The sequence below is a fragment of the Penicillium crustosum genome (assembly GCF_028827405.1).
Source record: "Penicillium crustosum strain IBT 35664 chromosome Unknown utg000005l_segment0_segment0, whole genome shotgun sequence".
Classification (NCBI taxonomy): domain Eukaryota; kingdom Fungi; phylum Ascomycota; class Eurotiomycetes; order Eurotiales; family Aspergillaceae; genus Penicillium; species Penicillium crustosum.
In genome coordinates this window covers 3,260,576-3,277,281 of record NW_026623126.1, presented here as the reverse complement: position 1 = coordinate 3,277,281, position 16,706 = coordinate 3,260,576, and the positions used below count along the sequence as shown (strand labels likewise).

General features: G+C 49.2%; 6 protein-coding genes across 6 annotated transcripts; 3 read left to right on the top strand and 3 right to left on the bottom strand.

Annotated features, from left to right (window-relative positions):
- Positions 1-1,252: 1,252 nt before the first annotated feature.
- N7487_011914 (mitochondrial 37S ribosomal protein uS9m) lies at positions 1,253-2,244 on the bottom strand (the record flags this gene model as incomplete). Its single annotated transcript, XM_056879644.1, has 2 exons — positions 1,253-1,344; positions 1,413-2,244. 2 exons carry the CDS (start codon positions 2,242-2,244, stop codon positions 1,253-1,255), a joined length of 924 nt encoding a protein of 307 aa, XP_056724963.1.
- Positions 2,245-2,478: 234 nt separating this feature from the next.
- On the top strand, positions 2,479-4,078 carry N7487_011913 (putative translation elongation factor eEF-1 subunit gamma; the record flags this gene model as incomplete). Its single annotated transcript, XM_056879643.1, has 3 exons — positions 2,479-2,508; positions 2,560-2,761; positions 3,078-4,078. 3 exons carry the CDS (start codon positions 2,479-2,481, stop codon positions 4,076-4,078), a joined length of 1,233 nt encoding a protein of 410 aa, XP_056724962.1.
- Positions 4,079-7,163: 3,085 nt separating this feature from the next.
- On the bottom strand, positions 7,164-9,176 carry N7487_011912 (NIF domain protein; the record flags this gene model as incomplete). Its single annotated transcript, XM_056879642.1, has 1 exon — positions 7,164-9,176. One exon carries the CDS (start codon positions 9,174-9,176, stop codon positions 7,164-7,166), a length of 2,013 nt encoding a protein of 670 aa, XP_056724961.1.
- Positions 9,177-9,712: 536 nt separating this feature from the next.
- On the top strand, positions 9,713-10,809 carry rrp36 (putative pre-rRNA processing protein; the record flags this gene model as incomplete). Its single annotated transcript, XM_056879641.1, has 2 exons — positions 9,713-9,847; positions 9,898-10,809. Coding segments are annotated over 2 exons (1,047 nt in total), but the record flags the coding sequence as incomplete, so codon positions are not given.
- Positions 10,810-11,591: 782 nt separating this feature from the next.
- Positions 11,592-13,245, bottom strand: N7487_011910 (uncharacterized protein; the record flags this gene model as incomplete). Its single annotated transcript, XM_056879640.1, has 3 exons — positions 12,855-13,245; positions 12,670-12,791; positions 11,592-12,613 (listed from the first exon to the last, which is right to left on the bottom strand). The coding sequence occupies exons 1-3, from the start codon at positions 13,049-13,051 to the stop codon at positions 11,592-11,594; spliced, it is 1,341 nt and encodes a 446-aa protein (XP_056724959.1). The 5' UTR covers positions 13,052-13,245.
- A 2,598-nt stretch (positions 13,246-15,843) lies between these two features.
- N7487_011909 (DNA-directed RNA polymerase core subunit RPC19) lies at positions 15,844-16,586 on the top strand (the record flags this gene model as incomplete). The annotated part of the gene is made up of 4 exons (XM_056879639.1): positions 15,844-15,957; positions 16,069-16,160; positions 16,285-16,361; positions 16,453-16,586. 4 exons carry the CDS (start codon positions 15,844-15,846, stop codon positions 16,584-16,586), a joined length of 417 nt encoding a protein of 138 aa, XP_056724958.1.
- Positions 16,587-16,706: the final 120 nt, after the last annotated feature.

The following is a 16,706-nucleotide window of genomic DNA, read 5'->3' as shown; positions in this document are numbered from 1 at the left end:
GATCATTCCCTGCCTCTCTCTTGGCCTGAAGCGCTTGATTCTTCGAAATTATACCTATCGTCTATCTACTGAGCTAACAAGGTGGGCTGTGTGAAATCCAACACTGTCGTGTTCTTGTCATTCGCCATCACCAATGCCACTATCACCGAATCATCCGTGATCAACCATGGCTACTATCACAATCACAATTATCACAACCTTCCTCTTCCTCTTCCCTGCTTACCATTTACCATACCCTAATGACGAATTCACGAGTTGTACATAGTCTCATGGTCATCTGTCTGTGGGTGGTTCTCTTCTGTTATTCTTTCCTATTTTATCTCTTTATCTGAGGTCTATATCTCTATCTCCTATCACTATCACCATCTCTATTTTTTTGTATTGAATCGATCCGCACTGGCTTTGCATTGGGGCGTGGGCACGAAAAAGGGCAAAGGGCATTCGGCGCAAAAATGGAATGGGACCTTTGTGTTCCCGTTTTGGAATTGGGCTTGGGCTTGGATTTGGGGTTTGGGGTCGTTTCATTTCATTTCATTCTTTTTGGTCGAATGAGTAGTCTTACTGCTTGATGCTTCGGTATGTGATATAAATGGTTCATTCTTGGCTTTCGGCCTTTTGAATTTGTATCTCGAGCTAGCATACCCTTTCCAAGCATTGGATTTGAAATGGAGTCGATCTACTTGATATCAAATATGAACTATTTTCACTGTTCAGGGGTTATAGGTGTGACATTGCAGTGAGCTACCTACCTTAGAGGTTGGATTTTTAGTGCTTGTTCAAACTGTAGATTGTAGAGCTCAATCGCTCAATCTTTGCCCTAATCGGTATCCTCGTAATAGGCGGTTACAATATTCGTCTTGCTACCGCATCTATGCCTTCAAACTGATCTAATGAAATGTCCTGGATAACTCAAAATAGGATCTGATCTCAGTTCGAATCCATTATAGTATCTTTTCCCGTGCCTTTTTCCGTCATGCGATGAAGGCCAAGACCAAAGACGAAGACGTATAACAAGAGCTTCATTACCCACGATCCATACTTGTTACCATCTATTTAGAGAGAGTAGAACGTGAACCTTAGGTATAGGTGGATATACAACACGCTGATTCAATGAAACCTTAGAATTGATGCCCCATATGCATTGAGAGTACAGGATATAAAACAAGTCGCGAACTCGGGGTACCGTGGTGGAATAATACAGTGTTGAAACAAAAAAGAAATAGGAAATGCTCGAGTGATCTCGCTGGCCACTTTAACGCTTGACCCAGGTAGGCATCTTGCGGGCCTTGACGTGACCAGGCTTCTTTCTCTCGACACGACGAGCGTCGACTGTGATGGCACCGGCTGTAAAGGAATCGAAGTTAGCAATTGTGCCAATGAAATGAGATATAAGAATGAAACCAAGAACATACCCTTCCTCAGAACCGCCTTCAACCCAGGCTCATGCAACAACAAAGCCCGACCAAGAGCCAATGTAATAGCCTCAGCCTGACCAGTAACACCACCACCCTGCACCCGAATCCAAGCATTATACTTATCCAATCGCTGCGTACACCTCAGCGCCCAAAGCGCACTCTCACGATCATGAACCCGCTTAAACACCTCCACAATACTCTTTCCATTAACAAGTATCTCACCCTCACCCTCAACAAGCTGCACAACAGCCGTAGACTCCTTCCTCTTTCCCTTCCCGCGCGCACGTCCATTCTCATCCACCGTCCGGGGAACATTCTCCACCGCATACGGGTTACCAGGACGCAGGAATTTGGCGAGAGTATCACGCACTTCGGCAGGAACCATATCGGGCTGGATGCGGTTCAACCGCTGTAGGATCTTGACTAGCGACTTGTATTTCTTCATGGGAACGGGCTCGCCCACGTAGTCGCGGAACTGTGGGAGCTTGAACCACGCCATGCGTGGTGCCTCGCTCGTAGCCACTATAGGGAGTGCGGCGTGCTTCGCTTGCAGAGTTTCCAGTGCCAGGACATGGTCGATGAAGCGTGGGCTGCCGGAGAAGTAGGATGGGGAAGAGGGGATGATGCGGGCGGGCTTTTGGCTGAAGGAACCGAAGTTGATTTCCGGGGCTGCGGCCGCGGGGACGGACTCGGCTTCTGTTGCGTAGGTGCGCGTGCGGAGGGTGTTGAGGGTTGTTCGGGAGGCTTGGGTTGAGGGTTTTGTGAGGGTTGAGGTTAGGCGGAGGGATTGCATCGCCTGTGCAAGGCTGGTGGGTTTGTGCCACGCCATGGCTGGTGGAATTGGCGGGGAATTCGGGGCTGAAGCTCGGATTTGAGGTCCTAGATGGAGACCATTGATGGTCTCCGAGTGTCATGTTTTTTGTCGGGTCATGTGACTGTGGCTCCGGCAAGATCAGTTCCTCCGAACACCGAGGTCGTCCCGCCAGCACAAAAAACTTGTTCGCCCCTCTCCTTTCTCTTCTTTCTTTTTTTTCTTCTTCATCTTCCACACATTACATTCAAGATGGCCTTCGGAAAGCTCTACGGTCTGCCTGTATGTTTATCTTCGACCCTTTGCTTTCATTCAATGTCTAATATTCTTTAGGACAACGGTCGCACCATCTCCATCCTGGTCGCTGCTAAGCACAACGACCTCGATTTGGAGCTGGTTAAGACTGAGGCCAACTCTGCCGCTGAGTTCAACACCAGCGCTGAGTACCTCAAGCTCAACCCCACTGGCAAGATCCCCGCCTTCGAGGGTGCCAATGGCTTCACCCTCTCTGAGGTTATTGCCATTGCCGTCTATGGTATGTGAACAAATTGCCTCCCTTCAATGCATTCCACCACACCCCTCGGTCCATTTTTTATGCCTCTCTTCTTTATGATGAGATACCATTAGTTATCCCTGTCTGAATTATAACTCTTGTGTTATAACAACTGTTGAGAAAAAACAACTCTGAAAAAAAAATAATTGGCTACCCCGCTCTGCGGGAAAATTTGGACTCGACCATCCCCCTCTTTTCATTTTGCATTGGACACATGGTGTCATCGACACCTCCGATTGCTCCATTGTTGGACCCAATTGAGTTTCAAAGCAACTTGACTAACACGTCCTGTTCATAGTCACCTCCCAGAACGAGAAGACCACCCTTCTCGGCAAGACCAAGCAGGACTACGCTTCCATCCTCCGCTGGATGTCCTTCGTGAACACTGAGGTCCTTCCCCTGTTCGGTGCCTGGTACCGCCCTCTGTTGGGTTTCGGTAACTACAACAAGAAGACTGTCGATGAGGCCGCCAAGACTGCCCTCAAGGCCGTCTCTGCCCTCGAGACCCACCTCGTTGCCAACACCTACCTTGTTGGTGAGCGTATCACCCTGGCCGATATCTTCGCTGCCTCCCTCCTTACCCGTGCTTTCGCCACTGTCCTTGACAAGGCCTGGCGCGAGGCCAACCCCGCCACCACCCGGTGGTACAACACCATTATCAACCAGGACGCCTTCAAGGCTGTCTTCCCCGAGCCCAAGTTCGCTGAGGAGGTGATCAAGTACGTCGCCCCCAAGAAGGAGCCCAAGCCCAAGGCCGCCGCTCCCGCTGCCGCTGCCCCCGCTGAGGCCCCCGCCGCCGAGGCCCCCAAGGCCAAGCACCCCCTTGAGGCTCTTGGCAAGCCCACTCTCATCCTTGATGACTGGAAGCGCAAGTTCTCCAACGAGGACCCCCGCACCGTCGCCATGCCCTGGTTCTGGGAGCACTTCAAGGCCGATGAGTACTCTCTCTGGAAGGTCAACTACCGTTACAACAACGAGCTCAAGCTCACCTTCATGGCCAACAACTTGATCGGTGGCTTCCAGACCCGTCTTGAGGCTTCCCGCAAGTACCTCTTCGGTGCCCAGTCCGTCTACGGCGAGAACTACGACTGTGTCGTCTACGGTGCCTACATGACCCGCGGTCAGGAGTGGGAGCCCGCTTTCACTGTCGGCCCCGACTACGAGGGTTACGAGTTCACCAAGCTCGACCCCTCCAACGAGGCTGACCGCAAGCTCGTCGAGGACATGTGGTCCCAGGACGTTCCCGTCACCGTTGACGGTAAGGTCAAGGAGTGGACCGATGGCCACGTCTTCAAATAAGCGCGTTCGCCCCGATTTACTCTCCCCATCTCCTATAAAATTTCATCCCCCAATACCCCGATGGACGTGCTGTGCTTGAAAACATCCTACGCCTCACGTCTATTCTCTTCTTTCCTCTGCCTGAAATTCTTTGGGATTTTCCAAATATCTTGACCTTTGGTCTTACGTGTTGATGTTGAATCACGGTTATGAATACGTTGCGACGCGGAATGATGATCGACTAAGCTAGTTTGGGTTTTGCTATTATGACAATCCCAGCTGGACCAGTTGCTGCTAGTTTAGTTCTAGCAATTAAAGAACAGAGACAGTCCTCTGAATTCTTGAGTGCATATTTATTTTTTCCTGTGTAGTGGTGAATTATTGCGCAGTCTTTGTAGAAATAGGTCTTGGAGCTACCTGGTGGCATGTGCGAGATGTGTTAACACTACCAGTATACATCCTCGCTCTCCTGGTCTCCTTTTATCTCCCCCATATTCCCCTTTGTCGTTTGCTCTGTCATTTGGATATACCATTGGATGTTGACCATTTGTTTGCCTACTGGCCGGATATAGATTGCTAGATGCCTTACTGCTTCTTCCTTTACAACCATCCTCTTCTCGCACACCCACCATTCTGCCCGCTCATTAATCAAGCTGTCTTCCTTCTAGCTGCCTATACATATATATCTTCCTATGGTTCACTTAGATTTCATCATCCCTCACTTCCATTTCAAATTTCATATCTACTACTCCCAGTCTTCATCATTATGGGGAATCACAAGTCCTCTCGTGCTTCGGCCATGGCTTGTTCAACGGTGATACATACAATGGCTCGGCAGGCCATCTCTAGTTGTCCCCGGTGCTAGCTAACACATGACGTTGTGACTCCGATGTGGTGAGTTGAGTAAGATTTGAGAGTAAAGCCAATGATGTTTGGCTAGCATTTAACATTATCACAGACTCTACAATGATATACATTGTTTTTAGGGCAGTCAGTCTGCTTCTGTCTCCCACCCTTCTCCATTCACTCAGAACCTTTGGCGCAGAGAATGGCGCAATGTGAACATGAATCGCATTCATGTTCCTTGCTTCTTCTTGTTCCTAGCCCTTTTGACAGACCCACCCAACATATACCAACCTTCGGCCTCGGAGTTCTTGTCTCCAACCTCCAGTCTTCTCTCGGGTTACTTCAAAGTCAAACTGAAAGCTTTCTACGTTGTAGGAATGAGCGTCTCTGGGGTAGCACCATTCTTTTTCTTCATGTCTCGACCCCGTTGTTCTTCCGTCTACCTCTTCCACAACAAGCCGGCTGAGCCAAACTGCCACAACCATCTCCAGACCTGTCTGGCCTGTCAATGTCAGAATTAGCAAACGGCACCCGAATCGATATATGCATTAAAGGTCGTATATCGTTCGCCACAATGCAGCCGCTATATGCCCTGCCGCTGTATCACTCCTGGGGTTTTTTTTCTTCGATGAGTTTGAACAAAAGACCAAGGCTCTCATGAGATGGCTTCTATGAGATTGTCTCATTCTTTACAAATTCATGGGCGAGAGTCTTGGTTCGACTAGCAGGTATGAACAAAGCAAAACTAACACCACGCCTCTGTGTTGGAAGAGTCCCATCCATTTATCCATTCCAACCTTGGGATACCTCGCTCGCCGTGTGCAATGCCAATTTGCTGAACAACATGGAAGCTCTGTCCTGCTTCCTCATAAATTCCACACAGACTGTTTTGTTTTGGTTTGGTGTCTCGGGCAGACCGAAGCCGCAACCAAAGGGAATGAGGGCCCGTATAGACAATGAAGATATATAAAGGGTTTCTTATGTTCTATCTTCCCTCGAATTTAACTATTGGATGAGCATCATTCTCGCTCAGCCAAATTCTTACAGGACTATGCGGGCAGTTAGAAGTAATCTTCTGTGATTACTTCTGACTGTCCGGTCCCCATGCCAGCCCGATGACACCCAGTATGGAAAACTGGTAGGAATATCGGTGGTCTGACCATCTCTCTACAATCCAAGCAGTTTTCTATTTTGGGTTCATCGACTGGAATGCAAAGGGAGCGGTTACAAAACTCCAGGAATCCGGTATCTTCAAGAACACGATGTTCCTCTCTTGGGCATCGTGGCGTTTTGACCTATCTTGTTCGGAGATTGGCTGAAACAAGAAGAGTTCCATGACATTATCTAATAAAGAGGTATGCTTGCTCTATCATGAGTTCCGGGTCAAGTAGGAGATAGTGATTGGCAAGACCTGCTACCAGTGCAGGGGATATCCCTCTGTCCCTTCCAATAGTCTTCCCGGTACTTTTCAGGACGACTATCTCTACGAGAAAAGGCATCATGCACTCATCCATGCCAAACAGTTATCCCGGACGGCAAAAGTGTTTCAAAGACGATGATGTAAAGAACTATATATATTAGGGAAAAACGCCATGCGTATGGTACATCAACGACGATTTCCATGAATTTTAGGCTCTTTTGGATTTTAGATGTAAAGCTGTAGGAGATAGGACTGGAATATGAAAGTTAAAGATTCAGAGGAACACTAGAATATTGAATTAGAACATAAGTGAGGGAATACAGATAGAGATATCTAGAGGGGGGATTCCTTTAGAGAAACATTTGGAAGGTAGAGATAGTAGTATCCTACTATTCTTCCCTCGTTTACTAGTTTACTTCACATTACATATAAACAAACGAGACTGATCCAGTATGATAGAGCCAATGCCTTGAGTATGCATGCATACAACAGTCTCAACAACCAGACATGAAACATATAAACTATGATTTCAAGACCTCTAAGAGAGGAAAGATATATAAGAAAAAAATACATATGACGGGATATCTATGAAAAAAACCAAACAAAGACAGAACAAGAAGATCCCTTTCAGAATCCAAGCCTCAACCCCGATAACAGCTATACTACTCTGAGGTCAACGCTTCACAGCCCCAATCCCAAGCCCCTCTTCAAGCCGATCAAGCAACGAATTCCTCGATCCAGCCGATGAAACCGGCGATGGCGAGCGGTCATGCTTAGTTCTTGAATCAGTCACAAAATCCGGTGGAACATAGTCAGCAACATCTGATTCCATGCCCACAGTCAAATCCGTATCTGGGGGAGGTATTCAGGTGATAATCCGGATTTTATGGTGCGAGCAGCATCGGCTGTGTGGGCAGCTGCAGAGGCAGATTCGAAGACCGTCTTGGAACCGGGACCAGAGTCAGAAGCAGAAGCAGAAGTAGAGGTGGGAGGATCAACTTCGTACTGCGCCTTTTTGTCTGCAGCCTTCTGTTTGCGACGAATGGATTTCTGGCTTGTGCCAGGTTGAACTTGGAGGAGACCGAGACCAGGTATTTTTGGCCCGGTAGTCTCATTTTCGGAACTCGGCATAGGAATATCGTGTTTCTTTCGCTGTTCCGCCTCGGCGGCGGCCTTTATGGCGAGACTTTCTTCTTCCCTGGCTCTTTTGCGGGCTTTGCGGGACAATTTAATTTCGGTCTTTTGGTCTTCTGTCTTCTGCTGGGGTTGTGTTGGCTTTGTGACTGGCTGGTTTGTGATGGGTGCAGTACTGGAAAGTGCGGGTGTCATGTTTTCGGTTGGATTATTGGCGGCGGCGGCGGCGGCTTTTTCTCTAGCCTTCGCTTTCTTATTTTTCTTGGCCTTGGCCTTAGAAATTGCAGGGGCAGGGGCAGGGGCGCCGTTTGTACCATTGAAGGTCATGGGATCCCCACTAGAGCTGCCATTCAACTGCTCTGGGAGAAGACTTATCCCGCCATCCTCGTTGTCGACAGAATCCTCGTGGAGTCCGATATCCAAATCCAGAATACTACCCTCACCCTTGTCTACCCGCTCATTCCAGACGCGGAGAACCTTGCTCACGTCGTCGTGGTGTGCGAGATAATCAAGACGATTGAGCACCTTAGTGAAGAGCTTCGTCTCATCGATGCTGGGATCATTAGCGAACTCCGGAATCTCGAGGATATTGTACGGTTCACTCGAAGCCTTGAGCTTGCTATCATCAATGAGGATGGTATTGGTCTGGTCCCAACGGTGGCCCGCGGGAAGCTTTGCAGCTTTAGCATCGCGAAGCTTTTGCTTGCGGTTCTTGCGTGATGGGTTGTCGCTTGATGATTCCCCCGGGGGATTTTTCAGATGTTCGTTCCCTGGGAATGCGCCTTGGATATTTGCCTCCGCCCAGACTTTGTGTAGCTCCTTGTAGACCTGGAGCTTTTTGTTGTATTGACCGGCGGTGAGGCCGAATTTGTCGCGTCCCCAGCGGGCGACGAGAGCGTCGTGCATGGGGCCTGGGAAGATCTGCTCGCAGACTGCGTTTACAGTTGGGGGTTGAGAGCTGGACCAGATCATGACTTTGTAGTTCTTGACTAGCATGGCTAGGAAGTGATCTAGACCAGTGCGTCTGGCAAATTTCGGTGGGAATTTGCGAACCTTGCGGTAAATGAGGGTGCCGTTGAGATCGAGGATGACGAGGAGTGGTCGCTTTTCTGTCTTCTCTGGCTTCAATGATGCCTGATTTGTGTATTGTAATGTCGGGAGTGGGACTTTGACTGGCGGTGTTGGCGATCTTTGTCTCTGAACATCCGGCGTGGACCGTTTTCCTGTGCCACCGGCCATTGTGCTCATGGGTCTGGTGTTTTGGAAGGGTAGTGGGGCATTCATATCGAAAGGGAGGAGGGGAAATGGAGGTGGAAATGGCGTCCCGCTATCAAAGCCCGGATACATCCAGGGCATATTCTGTGCCATTTGGAAGAAAGCTTGATCCATCCCCATTGGATCTGGTGGCAAAGTATTAAAAGCGCTAAATTGTTGTTGACCTTGTCCTGAAGGTATTTGCGGTTGGTGCTGTTGCATGGCAGGAGCGTGGCCCCGAGATTGATAGGCCTGTTGATTGGCCGGTGGAATCTGATAACCAATGTTCGGGTTCATATTCGGTGCAGGAGCATACTGCGATGGTGGAAGACTGCCTTGTACAGAACAGTCCCCATATCCCGCAATCCGATGTGTATCTCGAGGGGGCGCATTGCGGTCCCAAGAACCGTGCGAGGAAGCCGGCCGGCTGGCCCCCCGTCCATTCTGTGCTGATCCAGAGTTCATGTTCACCACATAATAGGCTGAATTGGCATACTGTGGGATCGGATTCGACTGGTGTTCAAGTTCCGCGGCGTTAGACGCACGCTTCGGTCTTTTGTTTGCGCGAGACAGCTTGAAGGACGTAGGACGTGACGAGAGTAAAGTAGAGAATCTCAGTCGTGATTTCGGAGCGCCAGAATTCGACACTGGGAGAAGCTATTTAAACGCAAGTTAGAGATAAATCAACAATTGGCGAACATGCTATCCACGTAACGAATGATAGTGGAGGCAGTACCTGATTGGTTGCCCTGGGAAGAGGCTGAGAGTGACGCGATGGGAGATTTGCAAGTTGGAAGTGAGGGAAGGCTCGACCACGCAGAGCATGCAGTGACATTTATAAAACAACAAGCGCAAGTTAATTAGGAACGTTCGTCGCAACATCGGGGCATCGCAAAAATATCTAATCAGTGCTTATCGCTCTGACCGCCCCGAGCGGCAATATTTTTCTTTTTGACAGGTCTTCTTCCTCCGCGGGGTTTTCCAACGACAGCAACAACAAAATGGCTATTTCCGATCTGCTCAATCGCCGAGTGCGAGCTCGGCCAGAAGACGACGAGGTATTCTCCGAAGGATCAGGTTCCGAGGAGGGTTCGCAAGATGGCTCTGATGCCGAATCTAACGGTTCCATCCAATCAGTAAGCCACCAACACCTTCACTCTAGAAATCACAGCTAACCAAAATCCAGCCAGCAGATGACTCCGAAGCTGAAGAAGCAGGCACAGGCTCTGAGTCCGAAGCTAGCAACTCAGACATCGAAGAAGAGCCAGAATCCGAGCACGACTCAGGCGACGACTTCAAAGCCTCACTAGCGGACATCTCCTTCGGCGCACTAGCCAAAGCCCAAGCCTCGATGCGCGAGAAGAAGCGCAAAGACAAGCGCACCCCTAAAGACGATACAACCGCAACACTCGATGACATCCGCACAAAGCTCCGGGAAGCACGCGAACAAAAGCTCGAAGCAGCCGCGAAATCCAAAACCAAAGAAAAGCCAAGCCGAACCTCCAAGCACGCGCCGATGGTGCAATCCTCCAAACGGGCGGTGACACGCAAGCGCACAGCAGTGGAACTCCCGCCCGCACCACGGTCCCGAGACCCGCGCTTCGACGCAGCGGTCATGGGCCACAGCGGTGTTGGGAAGCACCCGCATGGCGGGACTGCGTATGCGTTCTTGGATGAGTACCGGGCATCTGAACTGAATGATTTGAAGGAGCAGATGAGGAAGACGAAGAATCTTCAGCAGAAGGAGAAGCTTAAGGGGGAGATTCGACGGGCGGAGGATAAATTGCGGTCTGCGCAGAATAAGAAGCGGGAGGCGGATGTTCAGGCTGAGCATAAGAGGCGCGAGAAACAGTTGATTCGGGAGGGGAAGAAGGCTAATCCTTATTATCTTAAGAACTCTGAGTTGCAGAAGCAGGTTCTTGAGAGGAAGTATGAGGAGATGGGATCGAGGGAGCGGGCGAAGGCTCTTGAGAGGAGACGGAAGAAGATGACATCTAAGGAGAGGAAGGAGATGCCTTGGGAGAGGAGGGGAGTGGAAGGTGGTGGTCAGGATGGGGGTATGCCTAATGGGGGAAGAGACGGAGGTTGGAGTAGACCTTGTTTGTATTGGGTTATGGCGTTGAATTTGTTGGGATTGAAAAGTATATAGTATTATGCATATGAATATTGAATATCTTGTCTACATGTCCAGAGGTATGCTGTATGTATGATCTCAAATGGGATGTGCATTAGAATTACCAGTCTCGGAGAGGAGAACCAATATAGCAGAACAAAAGGTTGGAAAGAGAAGAAAAGAAGGCATTCAGAACAAGTCAATAAGAGATAGAGAACTCATTACCATAATGCTTTATCTCCCAAAAAAGAGAGAAAAAAAAAAACAAGTTCAAAAGGTATAGTACGAAGCATAGAACCCCTCCAACGCCCAAAGCAAAGTTGATGCATAAAAGAACCCGAACACGAAATTTTTACAGGGTGCCAAGGTGCCCTGCCGATACTGTCGTAGCATAGATAACATGATATTGATGCACGCATCATTGGGTATGGGAAAAGGGGTTCCCGACTCGATCGTCCAGGATGAGTCGGGGGAGAATGAACATTCAGATTTGCCCAGGCATTAACTCGGTTGGGATTGGACTTGCCAATAGGACCAAATAAGTGCCCGGGACTTGATAGCATCAAAGTAAGGTCTTTGTATTCCAAGGCAGCAAAACTCCTCGGATGTGATAGTATTTATAGATGGCATCGGGGATGGTTGGGTCGGGCATTTGCTAGCAAGTTGGTTCAAGCAAATTCCATCATTACTTGAAACCCGCGAAGCAGAGCCAACCGTCGGCCTCTGCAAGAGGGACTGCTGAGACAGACTAACAGAGCGATGTCGCATCACGAGTGGAACAAATCCCAAGCTCGTGCACAGAGACCAAGGAATTCATCCTTCTTTCTCCGCTGCGTCTCGGGTGAGTCTCTTCCTGCACCAAAAGGTCCAGAGAACGAAGCATGCGGGCCGGGCATGGTGGCCGGGTTGGGCCGGTATTGAGAGTCGGGGCCATGACCCAGCGGCGGACTTCCGTTGTCATGTTCATACTCGCTCCGAGGGCGCCGACGTGCCGTACCATCGGACGGGGCAAACATACCAAAGGAGGCAGGAGGCGGACCGTGAGGCGCTTGGGGTTCTGGGGCAAGGGGCGCGGTCTTGGGGTCTGCGTGGAGTACTTGTGGGGATGGCGGAGTGGGAGGTTGGTGTCCTCCATAGTGAACAATGCGAGGCAGCAACTCCTCTCGTCCACCGGACATCTCTTGCACGGCCTCTTCGGCTGAGTGATATTCGCGCGGTCGGTTGGGGGTTTGGGACATGTTACCTGGCAGCCCAGGGGAAGGCATCGGCGCCAAGTTGTTGGATTGAGAGGAGTTGGTGCTCGATGCGTTCAAGTGGATATTAGCGAGGCCAGAGTCCCGGTCGCGACCCAATGTATCGGAACCGAACACGTCGGAGAGGGGAGGAAGACGATTGTTTGTTTGGGTTGCTGGCAGCTGATGCATGTGGGAGGTCGAGCCCAAGGTCGGGCTCTGGTTGACGACATGGCGGGTCAATGGCTGTGGCTGATACCTGCCAGTGAAAGTCTGGTGTAGTGGAGCAGATTGGATGACTCGCTCGTTTGCAAACTGGGAGGCCGATGGAGGGACGATCGATAGGCCGGCCGGAGGTCTGCGCTTTCCGGTCTTGGGCATACCCATCAAATTTGACTCGGAGGGCTTAATACCGTCCGGACCATCGTCTTTCGCTGATCTCTGCATGCGCTGTTCAATGATCGACCGCTGCTGATCCCGCACAGAGAGGCTGCGCTGCAGCTGCTCTCGCATGACCGGATCGTGGGTCTGGAAGCCAGGCGACAGGCACGCCAGGCCTACATGTTGCATTGAGGCTGTTAAAGGCCCCCCGGAGGGCGAACCGTCAACCCACTGGAGGATGGAAGACTAGTCGAAAGGTCCAATTTCCGAGGCCGGGGCCGACTCTGCATTCGTGGGGAGGAACCCGGTTCCTTCTTTACAGTGATTTGTGGGCCTCCGCTGCCAGCTTGGGATCTGAGGACGGTGTTAGTATGTGAAGTTCTAGATTCTCTGAATCTCTCGAATCTCTCGACTTACGGAGATGCTGGACCTCTCTCGGTCGGGGAACCGTGGGCTGCGGATCCATGCTTGGGGCTTTTGGACATCCGGGGTGGAGAGAGTTTGGACGGGATATTATTCGGAGGAGCCAAAGACGGGAGGTTTCTCGGGCTAGGGTTGCGAGTTGGGTGTGGTGATGACAAGGGGGCCGCTGCAGATGCAACTGCGGTGGACATGGTGGACGGAGACAATGATTCGAGTTCCTCCGGGTATGGTATCACGCAGATGGGCGCAAGTCCCAAGTACTTCTCACAGTGTATTGACTTGATAAATCTCCACGGGATGCAAGGGCATCTGGAGTGCGGGAAAGGTCCGGAAAGCGGATCGAAACGTGGGATCGGCCAGGTCGATATATCGGAGAGTAGAGAATGCGAGAATGCCAAAGGAGAGTAGAGGGGCGGTTAGGCGTCAGGCGGCAGTGTGACAGTCCAGAATTACAAGCGAGAGAAATGGACGAAAATCTGGAGGGAGGGGGGTGAACAGTCTGGGCCCTTGAAAAAAAATCCCAAAATCCAAAGATATGAGATCGACCAAGCTATTCCAGGGGGGTAATATAACGGAATATAGGGAGAGTACGGAAGTAAAGTACCCAGTACGTTGATCACCAGAAGGACAAAGAGGGGAACGACGCATCAGCAGTCCCCCCAGCTAAGTACCAGATACCCGACCCTCCCGGTGGATCCCAACTTGAGACACGATGTGTTTCTTAAGGAGATGGCTGTTCCAGGGGGATCCACCGTTCATTTTATTTGATTTACCGGATATTATTATTGTTATACATAGTATACTCCGTATACTACGGAGTATAATATAACTATATTGTACTTATACTATGTATATACTATACTATATATATAGAAAGTAATGGGCTCTATATAAATCACCGTATTAACCGTACTATTAACTCTCCATTCAATAGTGTCGGACACTGACATTTCCAGCCCCGTACCTTCTGGTATAATTCGCCTAGGAGGGTGGATCCCCTCTAACAGTAGTATAACAAGCAAATATGACTAGCACCTGTACACAAATTGATCGAATCATATTATCATATTCTCCAACACAATCCAGAACTGGGCACAGAAATAATTTAAAAAAACCCCGTCACATCACCTCCATCCACTCCCACAGCGTTATATGTCAAACCAGGCGCAGCGGGCGCTTATATCAAAAGGGGCCACTAGTGTGTGGCGTCCAAACAACCAACACCTGTCCCATGCGGGTACGGAATACGGAGCACGGAGTACGGAGGTGCACCCTCCCAAAACTGAAACTGAAACTGAAACTGAAACATCCGAAAAATATAATTTTTTGATTCAGTTTACTCGATAGTTGATTCAGTTGGGATTCAGCTCATGGTTTACCTTATTTAATCACACAGTACTCCATATGGAGAAATTATACCAATAGGCCGGATCTGCCTGAAATTAGAGCCCACTCGATTGGGCCTGTCACGGCCCTGCGTTCATAAATGCACAGACCATGGGTGCGTGCCCGGGTGTTCCAGCTCTTGCATATATCATCTGTGCAGTTCTTAAACAGGTGTTTCCGATATCTATGTATGTATATCTGTACAAAGTACCGTGGATGGAATCTATTCTGTGATGAAAGGGAAAGCTGACAAATGGCTTATGTTTTTTTCCCCTCGAAGTTTGAGCCCCCGGGGCCTTATGGATCCCTTGAAATCCTTGTGAATCCTTTGGGTCTAAAGTAGTACCTTTGTTTCATAAATCTCTTACTATCGAGGTGACCATTCAAACTTTTCATAAGGACCAAGCCTCTATTAATCTATCTGAGAGGAATATTGTGACAGCCACCCATGAACATCATATACTATCCAACTCATTACTTCATAGTTACCTACCTACATATACACCGGATTCTAGGCCGAGCGAGATAGTGAGTTGAGGGGGACAGATAGTTAGACAGAGATAGGAGCAGAGTCAGAGGTGGCTCAACCAAAATTTGCGGCCCCTGAGGTCTCGAATCTGTGATCGGTTCTCAGCAAAGCTTTCCTTCACCAACTCCTTATATGGAGACTCTCACAGTCGCTGAGACGACCAACCTTCACCGCTGCTCGTGCCGAACAATTATTTAGAATCTATACGTCTATTTGCCTGGAAGGTGCAGGACAGCCTCTATCAGTACGATAAGAAAAATACGACTCGTTTCCTTGCGGTCACGATCTACCCTGGAAAGCATTCCTATTTTGTGGCCGATCTAAACAACCCCGATTATGAGTACCAAACCGCCCATGAGTGCAAGACACCAGTACCGGTCTATGTCCTCCAGCTATCGAAAAGAAACCCCACGATCTTTCGAAACCCAGAGTTGGATAGACAGACATATTGCAGAGACCCTTCGGGCCATGCACAATAACCATGGCCAGGATCCCCTACCTTTATTTGACAATTACTGTGACAAGAATAGTTATTACGGCAACCCACGGATCCTCCAACATTGATCTTGGCCTATTCGGTCTGGGAGCTGTCAGCGATGATGAAAGAACCTTGTTGTCACCCTGTTGTTTATCTAAAGCATTAGGTTGGGGGACCTTTTCAACACACAATAGTACAAAAATAACACTTCTATACAAATTCCATAACTCTTAATCTTATAGAAAGTAAGATCACACCCTTTATCTTCACAAAAGACAACATCTCAACAATGTAATTTTATAGATGCCAAAAACGGCAGGCGGTAAGAACCGACTATCGATAACCCACCTTTTTTTCTTCGCGATAATCTTCGACTTGGAGATCCAGATTGCGCAAATTTCTTAGCCTAAAACTCCAACTGAACTACCAAGCCAAACGACAGCAAAGAGATTAACCTCCTGTCTTGCAAATTCAAGCCCAGCCAGCCACCAACTACCACTCCCAACTCCCGCATCCACTTGAACAGTCCGACAAACCGTCGAACTCGTTAGCTCAACCTACATACTTCACACCCCTCACCAAAAAACACAATGCCTGAATCCGTCCATTCCCAAGACATGGACCAGTCCATGGTCGACGCAGAGCAGCACACCGAGCTGCCCCAGTCCAACGACCCCATCCTCGAGGAGAGACAGATTGTCGTGGTACGTATCTACTCTACGGACATCCGAATTGATGCTACAATTAATCTATGGGATATACTTAAACATAAAAGAAAAAAAAAGAAACCAAGCTAATACCATTATTTCCCCCAGCTCCCCGGCGCCACCGAAACCGCCGCTTCATTCCAGTTCGAAGGCGAAGGCCACACCATGGGCAATGCGCTGCGGTACGCAATCATGAAGAAGTGAGTATATACCATGCTTTCGAGACTAGATTCGATATTTCGTACCGGATGTTTTCTCACAGGCATTGAACCCCATCATCTGGTCTGGGGAAGAACAAGAACATCACCACTAACTATTACATAGCCCTGCCGTTGAGTTCTGCGGTTACACCATCCCCCACCCCTCGGATCCTAAGATGAACGTCCGTATCCAGACCAATGGTATGTTTCTGCTAATTTACTTTCATTACTCTCTTACCTTGCGTATTGGAAGAATGTTGGATGTGGAATGGTTACTAACGCATGGCTTTAGATACTACTACTGCTCTCGAGGCTCTGGAGAAGGGTTTCAATGATCTGATGGATCTGTGCGATGTCGTAACGGAGAAGTTCACTGCTTCGCGTGATCAGTTCAATGCGGAGAGTGGGAACCGGATGGAGGCATGAGGTTGTTTATTTGCATATGTATTATTTAATTGGCGTTTCTGGGTAGAGGGAAAAGTACATTTTCTATCTTGGGCATGAGAAGTGCTTTTTGGTTTCTTGGTATATATATTTATAAGAAAT